Below are 19,839 nucleotides of genomic sequence, written 5' to 3'. Positions count from 1 at the left end.
GATGGAGATGGTCCCCAGTGGAAGTGGCAAGAGGGGGAAAGAAGGGGTTAACAGTAAAAAAAAAAATTAAAGCAGGGGCGCCTGGGGGGCTCAGTCTGTTAAGTATCTGGCTCTTGATTTTGGCTCAGGTCATGATCTCACAGTTTGTGGGTTTGAGCCCCTTGTCAGGCTCTGCACTGACAGCATGGGGCCTGCTTGGGATTCTCTGTCTCCGTCTCTCTCTGCCTTTCCCCTGCTCTTACGCACTCTCTCTCACATGCCATGCTCTCTTTCAAATTAAATAAATAAATAAGTAAATATTATAAACAAATAAAAATAAAGGAAAGGAAGTTGGTTGCTGACTCAGGCTGGTGCAGGGGCTTCGATGTTAGACAGACTGGGGCTTGAATCAGAGCTCTCCTGCGTGTTTGACAGGGAAAATGGAGGCCAGCTATTCAGGCTTGTTTATCTTCTATAAAGTGGAGAGAACAGTGTGATCCTGCAGGGGCTAATTGTGAAGACTGAAGGTCAGGCACAAGTGGGTGGCCCAGCACAGTGATGGCCCAGGGAAGGGTCAGTCAGGTCGAGGAGGCTGCTGGGACCTTCTGGAGGGTGGTGGGGCCGGGGAGGGGGCTCTGCTCACAAGCTACACTGTTCTGAGTGGCAGAGTTAATATGCACAAGGACCGAAGGGGCTTGCTGCTTTACTGGGAGAGAGGAGATGAAACACAAGACAGAGTTCTCTCCTAAATGCACGTAAAACTGCAGAGCCAGCAAATAGGCCCGGGCTTCTGAGATGACACACACTTTTGCCAAATGAACACTCGAGAGAATGCCGCCCACCATGTGCTCACAGCAAGAGGCGCGTTCTCAGGCTGCATGTGGGGCGCTCTTTGCAAGTTGTCGGGGGCTACTTCGGTGACTAGCTCACTGTGATTCTCCTTTGAGCAAAATCAAGACAGAGCGAGTTGCAGAGCACACGAAAGCCAGGTCTAGTCTCCGTGTGGCCCGTCGCTGCTCATACCTTCCTCTGTGCCTCATCACCTCCCGGGCTCTGGAGGCCTGTGCCAGCCCTGGGATGGAGCTGGGAGGGGGTGGGGGACAGTGGGGAGCGCTGGCAGATTGAGCACACTCAGAAATAAGGGTGCCCCAAGTCAGGAAGTCAGTGCGGACCTTCTCTGGGTACAAACCAGCCACTTCCCAAGATGCTTTCTGTTGGTTTTCTTTTCTTTTCTTCTTCTGCTTTTTTTTTTTTTTAAAGAGGGATGCTTCTCATGCATCTGTTCATGTGATTCTCCCCTCTTCTGAAACCCTGTGTCACCTGATCATAGACTCAAGGCTCTTGGACCCAGAGCTGCCCTTATCTGGAGACGTAGGAAGTATGTGGTCTCCTGTCAAGACACGCCCTCTCCTCTTTACGCTTTTTCTGTTGCCAGGGTCACGTCTTACCCCACCACACCGGGAAGGATGTCTAAATCTGTGCAATGGGAAGGCCTACAGGAGAGACATTTATTTATATCCCCAAGAAAATAAATAAAGTTAAAAAAACAATCAGGAAGCTCTGTAATAAGGGGCTGCTCCATTGCCACCCCCTCCCCCTTCCCGCAAGGTTCTCTGAGTAGCAGGGGAGCTGCTCCCTGAACTGGTGGGTCCTCCCCAACCCACCCCTACAGCCCATCCAGACTCTGCGTCTGGAGCCAGGGTCTCTCCCTGCTCTGGCCCCGAAAGAGCCTTCAGGAAACGGAGGAAGTATGGACACAGGCCAGGCATTTGCTTAAGTATTTTTAAAAAGCTTTCCAATTCTGCTATTTTTTTCTCCTCACATTCAATATTCTTGGTTGCTAAGTGGGAGGAAATGTGGGGAGGTGGGAGAGGTGTGGAGAACGGAGGGAAAATTGGCAACGTGAAGGCTGAGGGGTGTATTTTCTCCTTTCTAAAGGGGGCGCAGGCAAAGGAATGCTCCAGCGGAAGCAGCCAGCCTGGAGGGTGGCTCCTGTTGGCTGGGCTTGTGGCAAAGACTCTTCCCCAAATCCTGCTGCTGTCTGGTGGGCCAGGAGCAGGGGGCTTTTTGGGAACATAAGATGGGCATTTTCTATTTCTGCTTCCAGACTCAGAAAAGTAGAATTTTTTAAAAAATGAAAGCGATCTTTATTTTCAGAACATGTCTGCAAAAGGGATGAGGCCAGTTTCACGATTATCTTCTCACCGAGGGGAAGATGGGGCGCGGCGCAGTCACGTGCCACCGGCTATGGATGTGAAGGGGATTCCTGTCTGGTTGTTGCGCCAACTCCGGGGACGCAAGGGTCGCCCGGCCGCCCACTGGGTGTGGGACTGGACGGCGGGCTGGCCGTTCAGGGCGAGCTCCCTCCCCTCCAGCCGCACTGCCCCCCGGCCTGTGGTCACAAGTCTGTCTGAGGTCAGATCACATACATCCAGTCCCCTAACAGGGCCCTGATTCTGAATACAGTTTTGGAACTGCAGAAACTTTTTGGCAAAACGAACTCCCACGCGGAACCCCACCTGCGCTCTGCTGCCTCCCCAGCGCCCATCCCACCGGCGCTGTAGGCCAGCGGGGGGACTGTGCTGGGCAGGGGACACTGTTACGGCACATTTACGCTGTGTGCTGAACATTTTTAGGCTCCTGACTTTTAAGAGCTGAGTGTGGGCTGTCCGTACATCTTGCTCCGAGCTCAAGAAATGTTCTGAATGTCTAAGCAGTTGTCTGATTTCACTTGCATTATTAGGTCCCTTTTCATTAAATGACGCACTTAGTAATCTAAGCGCACGGCAGGAAGCATTGTTCAAGATTGGAAAATGGGCACAGCAGGTTCCCAAGGGACGTGAGCTGGGCGTGGACTACTGGACCTTCCCCCGATTATCCGCCTCTGTAGGCAGAGGAGATACAACCGATTCCTACCCTGTAAAGAAGGTGACCCCTCAACCACATATTTCACTGTTCTATAGGATCCTGTTTTTGCAAGTCCTTGCAAACTCATGTCAGCATATCTATTTTTCAAATTCTTCTCTGAACCTGTCTTACCATCTCACTGGTTCGCTTGTTAACGAGGAGAATAAAATTTGATACGTGCTTATTTTGTATTTGTTTGAGTCATGATTTTAACTGTTTGAAAATCAGGCTTTATCAGGCCAACAGTGAGTTCTACTCTCTGTAGTAGGACACGCCTCTGATCTACGGAGGCCTTTTCAATATTACTGTAGGAGCCCCATATGGAGGACAGAATGGACTAGCCTATCCATACATTATCCAAAAGATGATTAGACTTGTCATAGAAGTTAACTGAATGGCTGGCTGAGAGAATCAGATAGAGGCCAACTGGAATTGGGCCCTAGCGGGTCACTGTGGCGGCAGCAGCAACAGAAGCCCGCGGTGTGGGGGCCCCGTCAGCCACGGGAAGCAAATCCCCTTAAAAAGGGAGCATGTGTGGCTCCACTGCTACCACGGGCTGGAGGCACACACGGGGAGGCAGGGCGAATGTCCGCCTGCTGAGTGCCCGTTGGAGATGGCACCGAGGGGCGGGGGCCCATGCAGACAGCGCGCACGGCATGCCCCGTGGCCTCTTACCTGGGATTGGTCAGGTTGTAGCAGGACTTCCATATCTGCAGCATGTGCTTACACGTGAGGAGTGCCTCGTCCGGGCCTCGGCACAGCGACTCCACCTTCACTTTGGAGAACAGTAGTCTGTGGAGGGGGGACAAAGGGAGAAAACGACATAGCTCAAGCCAGAGTCCCCGCCAGAAACCAAACACCGTGGGCTGGCCTAGACTTGGAATCTACAGTGCTCATTCTAGAACGGGGTGTCCAAAGGCTTGATCCAGGGGGAGCCTTGGTGCAGGCCAACATGGGGCTTTGTACACTGAAGGTAAATGCAGGCACACCAAACGTGACCATTCGTGATCAGGCTAAAGGCATGAGAGTGGTTGGGACGCCCGGGTGGCTCAGTCAGTTGAGCATCCGACTTCGGCTCAGGTCATGATCTTGTGGTTCATGAGCTTGAGCCCTGCGTCGGGCTCTGTGCTGACAGCTCAGGGCCTGGATTCTGCGTCTCCCTCTCTCTCTCTCCGTCCCTCTCCTGCTCATACTTTGAAAAAGCATCAGAGTGGCTAATTTTATTAAGAACACAAGGATTTATTGAACGACTTTTTTTAAAGTTTATTTCTTTATTTTGAGAGAGGGAGGGAGAGGCAGAAAAAAAGGGAGAGAGAGAATCCCAGGCAGGCTCCTCACTGATAGTACAGAGCCTGGTGCAGAGCTCAAACTCACTCAGCTCATGACCTGAGCTGAAATCAAGAGTCAGATGCTTAACCGACTGAGCCACCCAGGTGTCCCAAGTGTGACTTTTACACAAAGCTCTTTATAATTTTTTTTAAACATTTATTCCTTTTTTGCGAGACAGAGAGAGACAGCGTGAGTAGGGGAGGGCAGAGAGAGAGGGAGACACAGAATCTGAAGCAGGCTTCAGACTCTGCACTGTCAGCACAGAGCCCGATGTGGGGCTCGAACTCATAAACCATGAGATCATGACCTGAGCTGAAGCCGGACACTTAAGCAACTGAGCCACCCAGGTGCCCCACAAAGCTCTTTATCAAGAGCTTTTTAAATTAAACCAACTTATTTGCAAAGATTCAAAAATTCGTTAAAAGGGAATCTTGATTTATTTACAAAATTACACAGATGTGACTCAGTTGATATAAGCATCCACAAACAATGTTCCACATCGATCCTCACGTGTGATGGTGGATAAAACTCGTCAGCTTCGAAGAGCCTGAACCGTAGACACATAAAGAAGGGAGCATCTGGCTCATGTCCTGTCCACAGAGCCTCTCAGTCCTGCTATTTGTGGGCCAGGACTTCACCAACTCCCTCCATGATCACCACTACCTCTTCCCTATTTTTGTTACTGCCAATGGCATCACCCCCTGTCCAGACCTCTGAGAGCTAAGCTTCGACCCTTCTCTCATTCTTGACCCCTTGGCTATCCCATTCCCAAATTCTACTTATGCCTTTCTGAAGACATCGGCTCCCCTGGGCCCGGAGCCCATCAGTACTATTCTTGAGAAGGCTCCAACATGAGCCTTCCGGTCCCCCGAGTTGCCTAGCTCGAAGAAACTGTATGATACAGATCTCTAAAAATCATTTTCATTCCCAGCTTGAGAGACTACCATGATCCCTTACTGCTTGTAATAATACGTCAAAATTCCTTACAGAATCCTCAAAGGTAGCGTGCCCACCAGCCACTCCTGTTTCATCACCCACCCCATTCTGGGCCACACATCCCTCTGGACACTTGACTCCTGCCAAAGGCCAGGTTTCTGTCCCAACTGTGAATATCTATGCCGTGTCCTCAGTCTTCATCTGTATGAATGAATCTGCTGCCCTCCCCCATTCTTCCTAAATTCTAAACCTAGCTGACACCCCACCTCAACAACCAAGACCACATGTGCACCTCTGCCTTCCTTACTCATGTCGCATCAGCTACTGTTTATTGTTAATGGGAATACAAAGAAGAGAGGGAGGGGCTCCTGTTTATTAAGGGTCTCCTCTGGGCCACGCCCCATGTTTGGCACTGTACAATGTCAAGGTCATTGTAAGGATCTCCCATTGTTATCTCTCCACAAGAAAGGAGCAGCGCCCCTCACTTCTGGAGCACCTAGGATTGTGCCTGGAGGCCAGCGGGCCTTAAATCCACATTTGCTCACTGACTGCTTTCTATACAAACCATAGGTTATGAAATATGTTTCCCGTGATTTAAGGTAGACATGTAAGAGAATTCCTCCGCCATGAATGACATAACGGCCTCATTTGGGGGAAGAAAGTCTCCTTTTCCTCAGTGGCAGATGGAACGAGGGTGGTCCGAATGCGTTACTACCCAAGCTCTGGAGGGGTCAGTGTCACCCACTCCCTCCAAATGGAACACAGGACACCCGAGGGGGTGCTGGTGGCTCTCAGACGGGTCAGGGCTGCAGCCTCCTGGAGCTGGATGTGCAGATGCCCGGGATGATGGTGACGGGCCGGGTGATGATGGGGACGAGGTCCCTGATCTATGGGCGGTGGGCACAAGGGTGAGGCCAGATGTGAGAGCAGGGCGGGGCATCGGCTTGAAATATCTCAGGAAGTGGAGGTTCCCAGAGGCCTTTCCAGGACTGCCCACCAGGAAGGGCAGCCACTCAGGGCATCACAAGGCATTTCTAAGGGGCCAGGAGTCGACTCCTGCCCATGTCTCCACTAGTCCAGACAGTGGTGGGCGTTTCTTCCCACCAGAATCTCCTGGAGAGAAGGGTCAGCTGGGGATGTGTTACAGAGGTGGGAGACGCCGCCCAAGCATCACCTAGCAGCACCTGCAGAGACCTATTCAGAGGCCAGAGACCCCCCCCTTCCCGGGTCTGGTTGCCAAGCCGTTTTGGCCAAGGGAGACCACGGTGATGTTCACTGAGAGGCACACTGAGCTCACAAGCCCCCCGGGGGGTGGTGGGGAGGGTTTCCCCGCACACAGTGACGGCGTGGCACCCATCGCCCGCGACTCCTTTCAAGGCACCCAAAGTACAAAATGCCGGAACTTGTCTCTAAGCCTCCACGTGGGGGAATGGCTCCATGCGAAGCCTCTTGGCTGGAAAAAGAACTTCTAATTAACATGAAATAACAGCTTTCAAACACTTGACTCAGGATATGGAGTTGAAAAGGTGTGGGCTGGATTTCGGAGAACCAGACAGGAAGAACAATAGGGGAAGCGGCTGGGCACAAATGGTGGGAAAGGCACCTGGAAGCGAGGCTGCAGCAATAGCGTGAGAGAGACACTGGCAGAAAGAAGGGGCTGGAAAACACGGGCGGCTGCTGTCAGGGGCCTCCACTGCGCCGGGCAGGACGCCCCGACGAGCCGACTCCCGTGTATTCCCTTGACGCGCACGGAAAAGCAGGAGACAGACACAGCGACTCCAGGAGACGGCTCCTCACCGCTTCCCCAAACCTCAGCCTGGCTACAAGCAGAGACCGCTGCCCAAGACAGGTCAGGTGATGCTCGTCAGCATGCTGGTTAGGCCCTGCGCACACATCTCAAGACTGTTGGAGAACATCTGGCTGGGTGGGATGCGACGTCAGCCCAGACAGGAGGGGAAGGCAAACATGACTAGCATGAGTGTGCTACGGTTGATGTCCACGGATATTACAGATTCCACCTACTGAGGAAGACCTGAGGACAAAACAGGAAGTCATGAAAAAGCCTGGGAAAAAGCAGCACTGAGTTCGTTCCAGCACGTGGAACTGTCAACCCGGCAGACCGGGCAGAGGGGACTTCAGGCTGAGATGGACTGCCGGCCACACCAGCCAAGTGTCACCATGAGCTGAGGAAGGTGCTTCTTTTAGTAGAAGTTTTGTGCAGGGAAAGTGGTCTATTCATTTGCCCAGCTCAAAGGTCATCGACCTAATTGAAGGAATTTTGGTTCACAGACTCAGTGAAACGTACAGGAAACGAATGAAAGATAGAAGCGTGCTAATATACGACTCTCCTACATTCCTAGGAGCCCAAATCTAGCATCTCACACGACACTGTTCCTGACCTGGCTCCTGCCCAAATGCTTAGCCTCGGTCTGCTCACTGCATCCCCCATTCTGGCCATGATCAACTTCCTCTCCGTCACTCTCCGTCATGACCCAGGGCCTTTGCACATGCTATTCCTTCTGTCTATAATGCTTTTTCCATCCATTTCTGCTTTTTAAAGCATCTACTCATACTTCAATTTTCAGGTCAAACAGCCACCCCTTCCTTCCCCCACTTCCCAGTGAAGCCAACCTTAAGGAATTGGAGCTAAAGCCGCCCCAGTGGAAATGCAACTCCAGAGAAGACATGAGTGCTCAGCCATGGGAGAATAAACTACAAGCCAGGAAACTTCTGCTTTCAAGACAAGCAAAATAATAACAACAATAGTTTTAAATATTTCATTTAAACTTAAATATTTAATCACTGATTCTTACACTAACCCTGCAAATCAGGACGAGAGCTAAGTAATTTGCCCAAGTTCGCTCTGCTGGTCACTGGGGGAACAGAAGCATAAATCCGGATCCACCGACTCCAAAGCACTGAACAAGAAACACAGGAGAGTGCCCGACATTAATGAAGATAGACAGCATTTCCTAACCCATGGTCAAGTATTTAAAACCCTATATTATGTGCAAAGATCTGCGTTGCTGTGTGGAATGGAAAGTGGTATAAAACATAGTCCCTTGCCCTCAAAGAACTTACAATCCAATCAGAAGAAAAGACCTGGCCATGAATTGGAGGCAGCCTTCCTGGTTTAGGGACAGATGATGGACCTGGAATGCAAATGCGGTGGCGGGAAGATGGGGGTTGGGCTGCTGGGGGACTGCTCCCAGGGTATGTCATACGTGCTTCTTCAAAAAATGATCCCATTTGTCTCTGCTTCTTGTGACTTGCCTTCTTCACCCAAAAGTCCAGTGCATATAAAATTCTAGTCATCTGCAGGATTCAGTTACGCAAGGTTTTACTTTCCACTGAACCTAACAGACATAATATTTTACACCCTATTTTTGGAATTTTTTTTTTAAGACTCCCAAGATACCTCTTGAAATAACACCTGTGTCTGGCTTAGTGTAGAATCTAGAAAGAAGCTGTAACCCCCAGTGAAGCTCGGGGCATGTGGCACTGTGGCTTTCCGGGGCTACTTAGTGGATGTATCAAAGCGGCATGTTATCAGGGCCAGGTTTAATATCTAACGATTGTCCTCAGGAAGATTTTCTGACTCCCTGGAAACTGTCTCCAAGCACTGGACCCTCGCCTCTAGTGGAACATTCCAGTTTAGCTTTATCGTGCCTGCCCCCACCCCCAGGAGCCCCAGACCTCAGATGCCCCTCTTGGGTTCACAGTAGACCTTGCGGTGTTGCATCTGCCAGCCTGGAAGTCCTCTCTCTCCGGTGCTCTTTTCATTCCCAACTGTGAAAATCCCATGGACACCTTCCATGACCCCCAGCCTCAGGCAGAAATGTATTTCCTTTCTCACCTCACACAGACAAAATACTGTGTAATCTGTTAATTCATCCATATTCGTGCAGCTGACCACCTATATGTCAATGTACTTGATAATGAACTCAAATTTGTTTATCTTTTTGTCAGTCATTTAAAAATTTTTATTTATTTATTTATTTTCCTCCATAATATTTTATTGTCAAATTGTGTTCCATACAACACCCAGTGCTCTTCCCCTTAAGTGCCCTCCACCATCACCACCACCTCTTTCCCCCCCTCCCCCTTCCCCCTCAACCCTCAGTTCATTCTCAGCATTCAATAGTCTCTCAAGTTTTATTTATTTTTTAAAAAAATTATTTGAGAGAGACAGAGACAGTGCAAGTGGGGAAGCGGCACAGGGAGAGACAGAGAATCCCAAGCAGGCTCCAGGCCGCCAGCACAGAGCCTCACGTGGGCTCGAACTCATGAAACTGCGAGATCATGACCTGAGCCAAAAGCAAAAGTTTGACGCTTAACCAACTGAGTCACCCCAACCCCCTGTCAGTCATTTTCAAAGTGCCTATTTTGCCCCCAAGGATACAAAGGGGAGTAAGACATGGAATGTTCCTTCACAGTCTAGTGTTATACATACCCGGCATGTGAAGAACAGACATACGGCCAAAGTTCTGGGAGCACCAACAGAACCCTCTGCCTGGGGCTCAAGGAAGACCACCGGGGAAGTGGGACCCTTGCAGGGGTGCTGGGGAGGGGCCTTCCGGGTAGGCAGATGGACAATCTCTCAAGCGTAGACACAGAGGGGTGAACATCCACAATAATCTAGGAGCAGTGGCTGGAATCTGGGATATAAGGCCGGGGCCTGAGGTAAAGGTAAAGGGGTAGGTATTTCTAAATTCTGGAATCTAGTACGCCTTACAGAACTTTCCGGTGAAGAACTCTCAAAGAAAGTAAATGAGAAAAGTTTAGCGAAATTCTAAATTAATAATTCCCTCCAACCTTATTTGGCAGGATAAAAAATGCACTCATTAAGTGCATCAGGGAGGAAACATGCATATTAATATACAAAACCCCACACTAATTAGCCAATCTGTAAATGCGGTATTGAAGGCAGCTGATTCAGAATGAAAATCATAAGAACCTTGAACATTTGGTATTTTGTGCTGGTCTGTGTTTGAATGCTCTTGGGCCCAGCACCATCTTTATCTGCTGAATGTAGGCAGGAATGCGAAATAGCTGTGAAGAAAAGCACGTGGTGTCTGCCCGAGCGGCACAGTGGCCACGGGGGCCTCGACTACCACCCCATCCCTCACTTCCAGGGAATCTGATCCGAGAGCTGAAGCGGGGTTGCCTGCCAAACACCTGAAAGAAAGTGAGAATCTGTCACCAGGTAAAAGAAATAACAGGTCGGGAGAGAGGGTAGGGGGTGCAAGGTACGTTGAAATTAAATTCTAAATTGAGAAAAAGGCTTGGCAGCCACAGATCAGAACGGCAAGAGGAATCAAAAGAGATGTGCCAAAAGCATGTGGTGACTAGGGGAAGAAAGATGGAAATCTGAAGCCAGATGAGTCAGCTGGGAACAGTCTGAAAGGATCGAGAAGGAGGCCCAGTGCTGATCAGGCAGAGGTATGTCATCAAATAAACCTAACCAACCCCTCGGAGGGGAAGGAGGGCTTTCTTCCAGGCTCCAATGTGGCTTTCAAGGAGGAAATCTAATTCACTTCGTTGTCGCCAACATTTCTGATCTGGTCTTGGAGTCTCTCCTGACTGGGCTTCTAAAGTGGTCCAGTCCCAGAAGGTCTGAGCCTGGGCTGAGTCACTGTCACTGAAAATCAAGACCACGACAGGCCTGTGAGCTGCCTGGCCTGACTCGGTTGGACATCGCCCCCTCCCCAGCAGGGGGGCCGATGACGCTGGGTTCACAGCTGTGCGGGCCCCAGAGCCACACCCTCAAACCGTTCCTGAGGGTCCGCTGACAATAGCTGGAAGGGATGGGTGGTAAAAAACCAGTTCATGTGACATCAAATACTGCTTGGGGACTCACGAACAGTGAATGTTCAATAAATGACACCTGAACGAATGGTCTATCGACTCAACTGTTACACGGGAAATACACAATGTCTTTGACCATTTGGCTTACCAAATTGCTGTATTGACATGCTGTTCATTGGCTTGTTAGAAGGGAAAAAAAAAGAGATTTTTTTCCAATTAATCCCAAACTGGGAAAGGCCTTGAGTGGTCCTATTGCTTTGCTACTCAGAGTGCGGTCCGGGGCTGGTGGCACAGCAAGCCCTGGGACCTTGTGAGGAACGCAGAGCAGTCACCCACCCTATGCCCAGCACCTCAGAGTCTTGACATAACACCACTCGCAGGTGATCAGTGTGCGATTTGAAGTTCAAGGGCCAGCCCTCTGCCTCATAACTCTCCATCCTAACTTTCAATAGGCTAACTTTTATTTTTTTTATTATTTTATTTATTTTTATTTATTTTAACATTTATTTAATTTTGAGAGAGACATAGTGTGAGCATGGGAGGGACAGAAAGACAGGGAGACACAGAATGTGAAGACAGGCTCCAGGCTCTGAGCTGTCTGCACAGAGCCCGACACGGGGCTCGAACCCACAAACCACGAGGCCGTGACCTGTGCTGAAGTCAGACGCTCAACCTAGCCACTAACGCACCCCATCAATTGGCTAATTGTTTTAAAGACCTCCAATGGAAAGTGTTCCCAGAGCCCCTACATTTAGGAAAGGCTGCCTGTGTTTATTTCACTCCAGTAACAATTTGGGGAGTATTTTATTCTCGAATTCAGTGGGAATTCTGATCAACCACTCACATTACGCTCACAAATGAAGGGGACCCCTACCCATGATCTTCAGCAGAATGCTTCTGGTTCCTTCTGGAGGGATTTCCAGGGCGGCCTCCTGATGGCCGTGCTATAACCCCGTCCAGGTCCTCCCTGAGAGTCTCTGCAGCGAGGGTCAGCATACCAACCCCAGGGGCACATTCACATCGTCACCCTTCGAAAGGGCAGCCCTTGAGTCTGCAGGGTGCTGAGCAGTCACCCGTCGCCATTGTGGGTCCTCGTGAGGGACAGAAAACTCAAGGGTCTCCCACAACCAGGCAACTGAATAGGAGCTGGGCTCACGACGTGAGGGAGCGTTTGGAGTGGTGCCCGCCTACCCGAGAGGTAATCAAATCCAAGCATTTTTAAAACGCGCGCTGACCTAACGGAACTCCGCTAGCAAATGTCAGCTCCCAGGCCGTCAGACAGAAACCCCTGGTTTACAAGCTTTCCAGGGGTCAGATCTGAGGGGCTGGCTTTCTCGACAAAAACCCCAAAGTGCGACACGACCACCGAAGGAGGGTGTGAGGACTGAGGGTCTTCTCGTAAGTGCGTCTCTTCTACGGATCACGCCTGCGCTGGTCCTGGGGTGGCTCGCTGGCAAACTTCTGTCTGGGAGTTCTTAACCACTGAGCAAGTTCTAAAAATCAGACCACTTTTAAGGCCCCTGGGTGCTCAACAAGATGTTGCCGAACGCGCCGGCCTGTCTGGGAGGCCATTTCAGCATGTCCCCACACTGGCCCGCTGTCACCCGGATGTCATCCCCGCCCAGGCTCCCAGGTCCACCGGCTCCCGGGAAAAGTGGCACGACTCTTATTTAACAAACTGCAGTATCAGGAGCAGAAGCCTCGCTCTACAGAACTCAGCCGCCCCTCTCCCTGGGCGGGGAAGCTGCTGGAAGGGACGGAGCTGCGGAGCGTCCCGCCTTCCTGCCGCGCCTCTCAGAATCCTAATCCGGCCTCCTCTTTATGACTGGCAGGGACTCCTGTCAGATCCCCTATCAGTTACATTTCGCTTCTCATTTCAGTTAAAGTGTCAGCAATCTGGAATACTCCCCCATCCCTCTAGTGGTATTTTTAGAACAAACAAACAACTGACATATTTAGCTAAAATAAATCACCTTAAGAAACCCCGGTTTGGCTCATTTTTTGCTCCCGCTTTGGTTATTCATCAATTTCAACTTAGACCAGTAACCGAGACCAGCAGCCAAACTGGAAGTGGCATGGCCAGGGTGAGCTACGAACACCCCTGGAAACACAGTGGCCGTGTTCCAAAGGCCTCCTCCAGTGTGTGAGTTTGGTGGTTTTTGGAAGGGAGCCATTTCACAGGGGGCCTATCCAGAACCAATGTGAACAGTCAGGGCCCTTTCCTGGATGCCATCTCACTGGGTGGTGTGGGGGGCCCCGGGGGTGCCGTGGAAGGGGGAGAGCCTGCTCTCTGCTTTGCTGTCAGCAGGCTGGCACGCAGGTGGCTTCGGCGCGCAGTGGCCATCGAGGAAGTGAATGTGTGAACGGGAAATATCTGAAAGCAAGTCTTCCCATTAAACTATCTGGCTAGGAAAAAAGAATCCATTTTCACTGAACCACAAAGCCATCAGTCATTTCTAAAACAGGGGAGGGAGTAAACCAGACACAACTCTACTGACCTGCCGACTCCCCAGAGGCCATCTCTCTAGAGGATTTCCCTGTCTTTATTTCAAGCTTAGCTCCCAGGGTCCTGATTTCTCTGTATTCCAGGGTCCGAAGCTGAGAGGTCAAGTGCAGAAATGAGCCATGTGGGTCCATTTCAGTGGATGATGGCGGATGTCAAAAGAATAGGAATCCTCCAGTCACATGGACCTAGATGGGGAAGAGCCCAGGCCAGATGTGACAAAGACAAAGGAATTCATGAGGATCTGCAATACAGATATGGCAGCCTCCATTCAAGGTCAGGATGGGAGCCAGAAAGGAAGAAACCTGGAAGGGGGCTGGGAAGCTGAGCCAGCTCTTCGGGACCCAGGGTGGACAACGCATCCGTCCCTCAGGATTGGATGTGAAATGGGATGGAGAGTCCCCATACCAGAAACCTGCTGCCATAAATCCTGGCCTGTGTCACATGTCCCACATTCTCTGTCTTTATGTCCTGTTGTGTTCTTGCTTAGTGCATCATGAAGGGTTGGGTTTTGTCTTGCTTGGCTTTGCTTCAGCAGTGCCCGGGAGACCAGAAGCAGGACCCTTGTCCGCGGGGGCTGGAGGTCCAGCAGGAAGCCCTGCTCTCCACCGGTGTGCGTGGTGGGGCCGCAGTGGTGATCTTTGTTTCTTCTAGGGTGCTTGGTACGTTACAGAGTAATTCTTCACTCAGCATCGTGAGTGGCACGAAGGCAGGCATGGGGCTTTCCTCGGCTGTGGCAGAAGGTGGGGGCTCTCTAACCTTTAACTAGGGGTGCTCAAAAAGGACAGTCAATCAGATCATCTGTAGGTGGGTTATTGATCCCAACCAGCTGGTTCCAGCTCAGGATTCCCACAAGAATACTTACGGGTGAACGTGGAGATTGTCTTTGCTCTCAGGGACTTTTGTTGTGTTTTGTTTTTAAACAAATAGTCACTTTTTCCGCCCCCTTCCTTTCCCCCTGGTCGTCTGTTAAGTTTCTCAAGATCCACATATGAGTAAAAACATATGGTACCTGTCCTTCTCTGCCTGACTTACTTCACTTAGCATACTACCCTCCAGTTCCATCCACGTTGTTGCAAATGGCAGGATTTCATTCTTTCTCATTGCCAAGTAGTATTCCAATGTATAGATACACCATATCTTCTTTATTCATTCGTCAGTTGATGGCGGGGGGGGGTGACAAACCATAAGAGACTCTTAAATACTGAGAACAAACTGAGGGTTGGTGGGGGGTGGGGGAGAGGGGAAAGTGGGTGATGGGCACTGAGGAGGGCACTTGGTGGGATGAGCACTGGGTTTTGTATGGAAACCAATTTGACAATAAATTATATTAGAAAATAAACAAATAGTAAACAGTAAACTTTCACGACCTTAAAATGCAAAAAGACCACCATGAAAGCACGGCCTGTATTTGGACTGGTGGATCATTTTTGCACAGTTGGCTGGGTAACTTGCAGGTACTTTATATGATCCACATGTAGTAAGGAGATACCATCATTTGATACAGAACGTGGTAGGTTAAAACCAAAACGGACAATGGAAGAAACACAGGGAGACACATGCTTAGCGGGAACTAAGGCTACCAGGTCATCGGCAGGGTCATCGGCTTCAAGCACTCGCTGCACAAAAGCGTATTAATGTATGCAGTGTGCCACCCACTGGGCTAGGGGCGAGGGGTCCGGAGGTTTCAGGAAACACCTTGCATGAAGTCTGAGGGTGACACTCCTACTTTGAACTGTTGCATAAGGTGCTCAAAAGAACTTGCGATCTTGTAAAGAAAAGCTCCAGAATAAAAAAGTCTTGTGCATGCCACCACTGGGGCGAGACGGCTTTGGGGGGGCCGCCCTAGCCTGGTCTCTCCCAGCTGCCAGGCCTCCCAAGGAGCTCTCTCCCCTGGCTGATGGGAGAGCGGCATCCTGAAGGCTTTCTCTCCAGCATGCCCTGAAACACCAGGAAGAGGGGAACTCTCTGGAAAGAAAGCGGGATACTCCCATGGGGACTTAGGACTGGGGGGCAAACAGCCACACGAATGCCGAGGACTGGTCATACAGACCTGGGGAGCAGAGTTGGGGCCAGCCCAACCCCCAATCTGAGGACAAGGTCACCCCTAGTCCTGGAGCGGGGAGGTCTTCTCATGACCCACTGTGGCTTCAAATACTTTCCTCCTCCATTTCCTCTTTTCCAGGTCCTCTACCCTTGCCTCACAAACACAATGTTCAGTTTCTAAGCTGTTTTTCATGGCCTTTGGGGCATTCTGTCTCTCTTCACAAGCATCTACATTTGCTGCAACACCACAGACCAGAACTTTGCAGAAAGATGATGTCAACAGGCCGGCGCAGGGGGTGCCCACTTCCCCGTGTCAGCAAGCCCCTCCTGGAAGAACCTTGGCTTTGTGACCCAGAGTCAGAGAGTCCCAGGGGGGGAAAGGCCCCCAGGCATCTAATCTCAACCTCCCGAGAATGCTGGGACCCTCCTACCACCACACACGTCAACAGGGAGAGAGGTCGGAAAGCTGATTTTTAAAAAAAATTGTGGTAAAATATACATAACCTAAAACCTACCATTTCAAAGTGTACAGTTCGGCGGCATATACGGAAGCAGATTCACGTTGTTGGGGAACCATCACCACCATCCAGCTCCAGAATGTTTTTCTTCTTGCAGAACTGGAGCTCTGTACCCAGTAAATGATAACTCTTCATGCCCCCCTTGTCCCAGCCCCTTGGCACCCCCTATCCTGCTTTCTGCCTCTGTGATTCTGACTGCCCCTGGAAGCTCACAGAAGAGTAGCCACACAGTATTTGTCTTCTTGCATCTGGCTTATTTCACTGAGCGTAACGGCCTCAAGGTTCATCTGTGTGGTAGCTTAGGTCAGATCTTCCTTCCTGCTTAAGGCTAAATAATATTCCATTGGACATATATATCGCATTATTTATCTGTCCATTCATCAGTCGGCGCTTGGGTTGCTTCTGCGTCTTTAGCTATTGTGAAGAGTGCTGCTGTGAACATGAGTGTGTGGTATCTGTTTGACTTTCTGCTCAATGTTTTTGAGTACTTACCCAGATGTGGAATTGATATTTCTATTTTTTACTTTTTGAGGAACTACCAAGCTATTTTCCACAGTGGTTACACGACTTTACATTCCCACCAGCAGGGCACAAGGGTTCCAGTTTCTCCACATCCTCGCTAACACTTGTGACCTTCTGGTGTCTGTGTGTCTGCACGCATGTGCGTGCATGTGTTTTAATAACAGCCATCCTAATGCATATGAGGTGGTATCTCACTGTGGCTTTGATCTGCATTTCCCTGATGATCAGCGATGTTGCGAATATTTTCATGTGCTTATTGGCCAGTTGAATATGTCTATTGACGTTCCTTGGCCCACTTTTTGTTCGGGTTGTTATCTGGTCATGGAAAGTGGGTTTTAAGTACGCTCCTGCACCGCTGACTCTGCTCCACGTTGATCCCTGGTGTCTTTGAGGCTGCCACCCACCTTCTTCTGCCCCAAGATCCTCTCCTCCAGCTTGTACCCGGGGGTGGGCCTCCCTGGGTGGGTTACCTTGCTTGCACTCATCCCTCCCAGACATCCTTCAGGTTTCCACGGACTGTTTCTCTGCGTTAATGAGAACAATCTCTTTCTTCATGGCCCTACTTTCTATCAAGTGCAAATTTAATGGGCATGTTCATGACTCCGTCACTCAGCTCAGGCATAAGAATAGCCCACAGCACCTGGCCTCTCAGTAATCACCACATCAAAATATTGCTCAATATCATCTTTCAACTTACATTGAGTGTAAGTGAGACACAGTGAGGAGGAGACAGTCTTACTTGCCAAGAAATGATTTTTTTTTTTTTTAGACCAGATACATCTTCCGCTCCAGTAAAGAATGATCCTAACCATGTTTTCCAGTTTATTGGTAAGATTGGCAGGGGGGACAGGATAAAGTCCTGTCCATCTGGACTGCTAGCTCTAAGCATGCCCTGTCTTTCTCTTATGGCAGCCTTCCCAACACCTCACACGACACCCGGAAGGTGGCAGGAACTCAGTGCTTCGAAGACAGGGGTTCAGAGCACAGATGCTGAGGCCAGACCACCTGCATTCAATTGATGACTGCAACTGACGAGGTGGGTAATTTTGGACAAACTAGTTTACCTTTCTGTGCCTTGATTTCTTTATCTGTAAAATGGGGGTGATAACACTACTCACCATGATCAAATAAGTTTAGAATGCGTTAATAAATGAATTTAAAATGTGCTGATAACGGGCACCTGGGTGGTTCAGTTGGTTAAGCAGCCAACTTCAGCTCAGGGCATGATCTCATGGTTTGTGGGTTTGAGCCTCGCATCAGGTCTGTGCTGACAGCTCTGAGCCTGCTTCGGATTCTGTGTGTGTCTCTCTCTGCCCCTCCTGCTCGTACTCTGTCTCTGTCTCTCAAAATAAAATAGAACATTAAAAAAAATTTTTAAATGTACTGATAACAGTTGCCTATAACAACTATTAGTATAAATGCTAATAATTACTACTGCTAAGTGAATGAATAAATGTGATATATGTCCACTGCTTTCCATGCAGTTAGTTTCCATACGTGTAAAAAGAAAGGTGATCTCTCACATGTGTGAGGGTATAAGGTCACCCACAGGAGAGTGTTTAGAAGAGCTGGTGGTCGGGGCGCCTGGGTGGCTCAGTTGGTTAAGCATCTGGCTTTAGCTCAGGTCATGATCTCACAGTTCATGGGTTCAAGCCCCACGTCGGGCTCTGTGCTGACAGCTCGGAGCCTGGAGCCTGCTTCAGATTCTGTATCTCCCTCTCTCTGACGCTCCCTGCTCACGCCGTCTGTCTCTGTCTCTCAAAAATAAATAAAAAACATTAAAAAAAACTTTTTTAAAAAGAGCTGGTGGTCTTCTGGTCAGGTGACTAAGGACTCATGTCAGTACCCTTTCATGTATCAAAGTTACGGGTCAGAAAACGTACCGGAGGTGTCTGGTGTCTCAGTCGGTTGAGTGTCTGATTCTTGATTTCAGCTTAGGTCATGATCCCAGGGTTGTGGGATCGAGCCCCACGTCCAGGCTCTGCACTGAGCGTGGAACCTGCTTGGGATTCTTACCCCTTCCCTCCCTCTCGGCCCCTCCCTCCCACTTGCACGCTCTCTCTCTCAAAAATAAATAAATAAAATAAAATGTGAAGGAAACATACTTAAGAGAGTTGTCCACACACCTTAATGATGCCACTTGGATTTGTATACTTGAAAGGTTCTAAAAATTGCTTTCTTATGCTTCGTGTCACAAGCCGCACTTGTGGTTGAAGCAAGAAAGATTAAAATTCAACTCAAGTAATAATTTGTAACTAGTCAGGCTGCAGGGTCACCATAGGTCTCAGGGCAAGAAGCTAAACCTGGTGGTGGTGGCCCTTAGCAGCCACTGTAAGGCTGGGGGAACCAGAAGAAAACAGTTACACTAAAGTTCTCAGATGCCGCTGTAAGTAGGATACTATCTGATATATTTTCCAAAGACAAAAAGGAACAAATTGTCAGCTTTCATCCCCTTATTTTATCTAAAAATGAATCTCCATGGCAGAAACACAAAGTCTGTGAGGGGCTGACCAAGACCCTGGCTGACAGACTGTCGCCCGTCCTCCGGAGAGACAACTGCTCCAAACAGCACCTGGCACCTACTTCTACCTCCTTGGGCCAATGAGGAAAACTACCAGGTAAAGTGTATTCATCGGTCAGGAAATGTTTGGAAAGCCATATTTCAACAGGAGAAATATCAAGGTTCCTCTACCAAGTACATTAGGTGATGAATCTACCTGAATCAACAAACACTCTTCAATAGAAAAATGTATTCTTCGTTAGCTTTTATTTGGGGGGAAACTTATGATGTGTTAAAGACACAGATGCTCAGTCAGTTGAGCATCAGGTTCTTGATTTTGGCTCAGGTCATGATCTTGCAGTTCATGAGACTGAGCCCTGTGTCGGGCTCTGTGCTGACAGTGCGGAGCCTGCTTGGGATTCTCTCTCCCCCTTTCCCTCTGCCCCTTCCCTGCTTGTGTGAGCTCTCTATTTCCCTTAAAATAAATAAACATGAAAAAAGGCACTTACTATATAATCAGCAAATAACTTGTCATTCTTTTGTTTAGGTATTTAATAAAGGGTTTTAAAAAATAATTTTTAAAAAGAAAAAGAAGTCAGTACAAGAGGAACAAAAAAAGAGATGACACATATAGAAACTGTAGACATAAATCCAACCATACCAATACTTGTATTAAATGTTAATGGACTAAACACTTAAGACAAAGGGCAGGAATTATCAGACTAAATAAAAAAGCAAGACCCAATTATAAGCTATCTATAAGAGAAGTATTTGAGGAAATAATGGCTGAG

The 19,839-nt window shown here is 49.3% G+C and overlaps 1 protein-coding gene across 4 annotated transcripts in view; it reads right to left on the bottom strand.

Moving 5' to 3' along the window:
* The window catches only part of TTC7B (tetratricopeptide repeat domain 7B), a 223,343-nt gene that overhangs the window by 64,919 nt on the left and 138,585 nt on the right, over positions 1-19,839 (bottom strand). For all 4 annotated transcript variants that reach the window (XM_029950403.1, XM_029950404.1, XM_029950406.1 and 1 more), the window contains exon 15: positions 3,562-3,678. In XM_029950403.1, coding sequence (XP_029806263.1) covers positions 3,562-3,678 — 117 coding nt within the window. The remainder of the gene's footprint in view (positions 1-3,561; positions 3,679-19,839) is intronic.

The sequence above is a fragment of the Suricata suricatta genome, chromosome 9, assembly GCF_006229205.1.
Source record: "Suricata suricatta isolate VVHF042 chromosome 9, meerkat_22Aug2017_6uvM2_HiC, whole genome shotgun sequence".
In the NCBI taxonomy this organism is placed as follows: Eukaryota; Metazoa; Chordata; class Mammalia; order Carnivora; family Herpestidae; genus Suricata; species Suricata suricatta.
The sequence above is the reverse complement of the archived record's forward strand: the minus strand, read 5'-3'. Positions and strand labels throughout refer to the sequence as shown.